This window comes from Arachis ipaensis, chromosome B09 (assembly GCF_000816755.2).
Source record: "Arachis ipaensis cultivar K30076 chromosome B09, Araip1.1, whole genome shotgun sequence".
In the NCBI taxonomy this organism is placed as follows: Eukaryota; Viridiplantae; Streptophyta; class Magnoliopsida; order Fabales; family Fabaceae; genus Arachis; species Arachis ipaensis.
This window is the reverse complement of record NC_029793.2, coordinates 13,589,890-13,592,333: the sequence shown is the minus strand read 5'-3', so window position 1 is coordinate 13,592,333 and position 2,444 is coordinate 13,589,890. Positions and strand designations below refer to the sequence as shown.

The following is a 2,444-nucleotide window of genomic DNA, read 5'->3' as shown; positions in this document are numbered from 1 at the left end:
GCTCCTTCGTTTTAAAATAAGTGTCTCTTTTATTTTTAGATTTATTGAAAAATTAATATATCTAGATAAATTTATTGTCTAGATACATTAACATTTTAATGAACCGAAAAAGTAACAGCGACCCTTGTTTTAAAATAGAGGAAGTAATATATAAAAAATAAAAAAAATTGTACTTTCTCATTTTCAAATATTGTATTCTCTATTTTTTAAGACATACATGAATAATTTTGATATATATGTGTGTCACTGTCAGTTTTTGAAACAAATCAGATATTCGCTTCCATATATGGGTTGTTTGTTTGTGAATAAACAAATAAAATTGCAATAAAAATAGGATCAGTTGTTTAATGGAATTAAAGAAAATTAATTTTCTTATTATTGACAATATCTTCTGTCATTATGTTTTACCAAAAACATCTTTTTTTATACATGGTAATTCAATAAATTCCTTTATATATTAGAAAAAAAAAATGTAATTCAAATCTCAATTGATTTTCCAAACAAAAGTCATATTGAACACATATATATAGCACTTCTCTGAAATATATTTTGTAACAAAAAAGAAACAATTCATTAGAAAAATAATGGCTTCATCAACGTGTCATGTGATGCTCTCACTTCTCCTTTGCTTTATGCTACACCAAAGCACTCAAGCAATCAAACAAGCAAGTTTTCGAATTCGCCTATAATTGTTACAATATTTTAGGATTTATATAACATTGATGATTTTTTTATTATTGTGTTTTTAAATAGGTGTTTTTTTATCTTGACTTTGAAATTCATAATTGTTAATTTTGGTCTTTATAAAATTTTCTTCTTATCTTGGTTCTTAACATTTTGCTGTTTTAGTCCCTTAATCATTAGTTTATATTATCTCTGTACTTACTCTACATTTGGATGTGTTGAGATATGACATTTCAAGAGGGAAAAAAACAAAACAGAAAGAAAAACTAATGACTCACATAATATTATTTTATTTTATTTAACCAAACTAATGATGACTGACATAATTTTGAAAAGAATGTAAAATAAAACAAAATTATTTTTTTATTTTATGAATTAATAGACACATTAGTTTATTACTATACTATTGTATTATCATTTCTCAATTTTAACTTTTATATTACTTTAAATTATAGCCAAGCCTAATTACCATTCATGTATTATTTTGACAGTCCTATATTGTGTATCTGGGATCTCATTCATTTGGTCAAAATCCTACATTAGCTGATGCTGAATATGTCACAAACTCTCACCATAATTTACTTGGACCATATGTTGGAAGGTATGATGAAATTAATTGAATCCTAACTAATTTATGAAATTTGCAAGTGCAAAATGCATTATGAACTAAATTAACAATGGAATGTATTTTGTGACACAGCGTTGAGAAGGCCAAAGAAGCAATCTTTTACTCTTATAATAAATACATCAATGGTTTTGCTGCAGTATTGGATGAGGAAGAAGCAGCCAAGATTGCAAGTACATAATTACATATATGTTTATTTCAAAATTGATTTCCTATCTATCAATGTGTAATATATTATTAATTGTCTGTTTAAAATTCTTTTATATTATCAATAAATGAGATATTGAAATATAAAATTACTTTTATTTTTTTAAAAGATCTTTTAAAAAATAATTGAAAAAATGAATTTTTTTAGAAACTCACACCAACAAAATATTCAATAATATTAATTTCTGTATAATTAAAAATTAAGTGAGAGGATTCTAAAGAAATCAAATAATTTTCTCTTTAGAAGTCATGTCAAATAATTAATATTTCTAACACTTTTCATTTGGAGTACAGAACATCCAGAAGTATTATCAGTTTTTCCGAATAAACCAAGACAACTGCACACAACATATTCATGGAGTTTTCTTGGATTAGAGACAAATGGTGCAATTGGAAAACCATCTATATGGAAGGAGTCCTTGGGTCAAGATGTAATTATTGCAAATTTGGACACTGGTAATGATAAATGATGCATAGAAATATATGTTTTTAACATGTTTTTTAGAATTGTTTACAAATCATTTTTTAACACATTTTGTTAATTTAAGTGATTTGAAAAAAAAAAAGGGTTTCTTTTAATATTACGATACTTGATTGGTAAAAGGCAAACAAGTGCAAATATATGTGAGATGTGAAAAAAAAAAAAGCAAAGAAAAACATGCCAAAAATAATAAGCTAAAAGGTTGTAATAGTTAAGAGGACTCGCTCCAAATATATTTTAATCTCTTTTATATGTTGGTATTTTGATTTGATAGGTGTTTGGCCTGAATCAAAGAGTTTTAGTGATGAAGGGATGGGGCCAATTCCAAAAAGATGGCGTGGAATTTGTCAAGTTGATGAGAAGAATTTATTTAAATTTCACTGTAACAGGTTTGTTCTTTCTTGCTCATGCTGATTACACAAAATATTGAAAACAGTATTTAATAAT

General features: G+C 25.6%; 1 protein-coding gene across 1 annotated transcript in view; it reads left to right on the top strand.

The window, feature by feature from the left end:
• LOC107615046 (subtilisin-like protease SBT5.4) overlaps nt 531-2,444 on the top strand; it is a 6,139-nt gene continuing 4,225 nt past the window's right edge. The window contains exons 1-5 of the mRNA XM_021112399.1: nt 531-681; nt 1,195-1,285; nt 1,385-1,482; nt 1,811-1,972; nt 2,272-2,386. Of these exons, the coding sequence (XP_020968058.1) occupies nt 585-681; nt 1,195-1,285; nt 1,385-1,482; nt 1,811-1,972; nt 2,272-2,386 (563 nt within the window). The 5' untranslated portion in view covers nt 531-584. The remainder of the gene's footprint in view (nt 682-1,194; nt 1,286-1,384; nt 1,483-1,810; nt 1,973-2,271; nt 2,387-2,444) is intronic.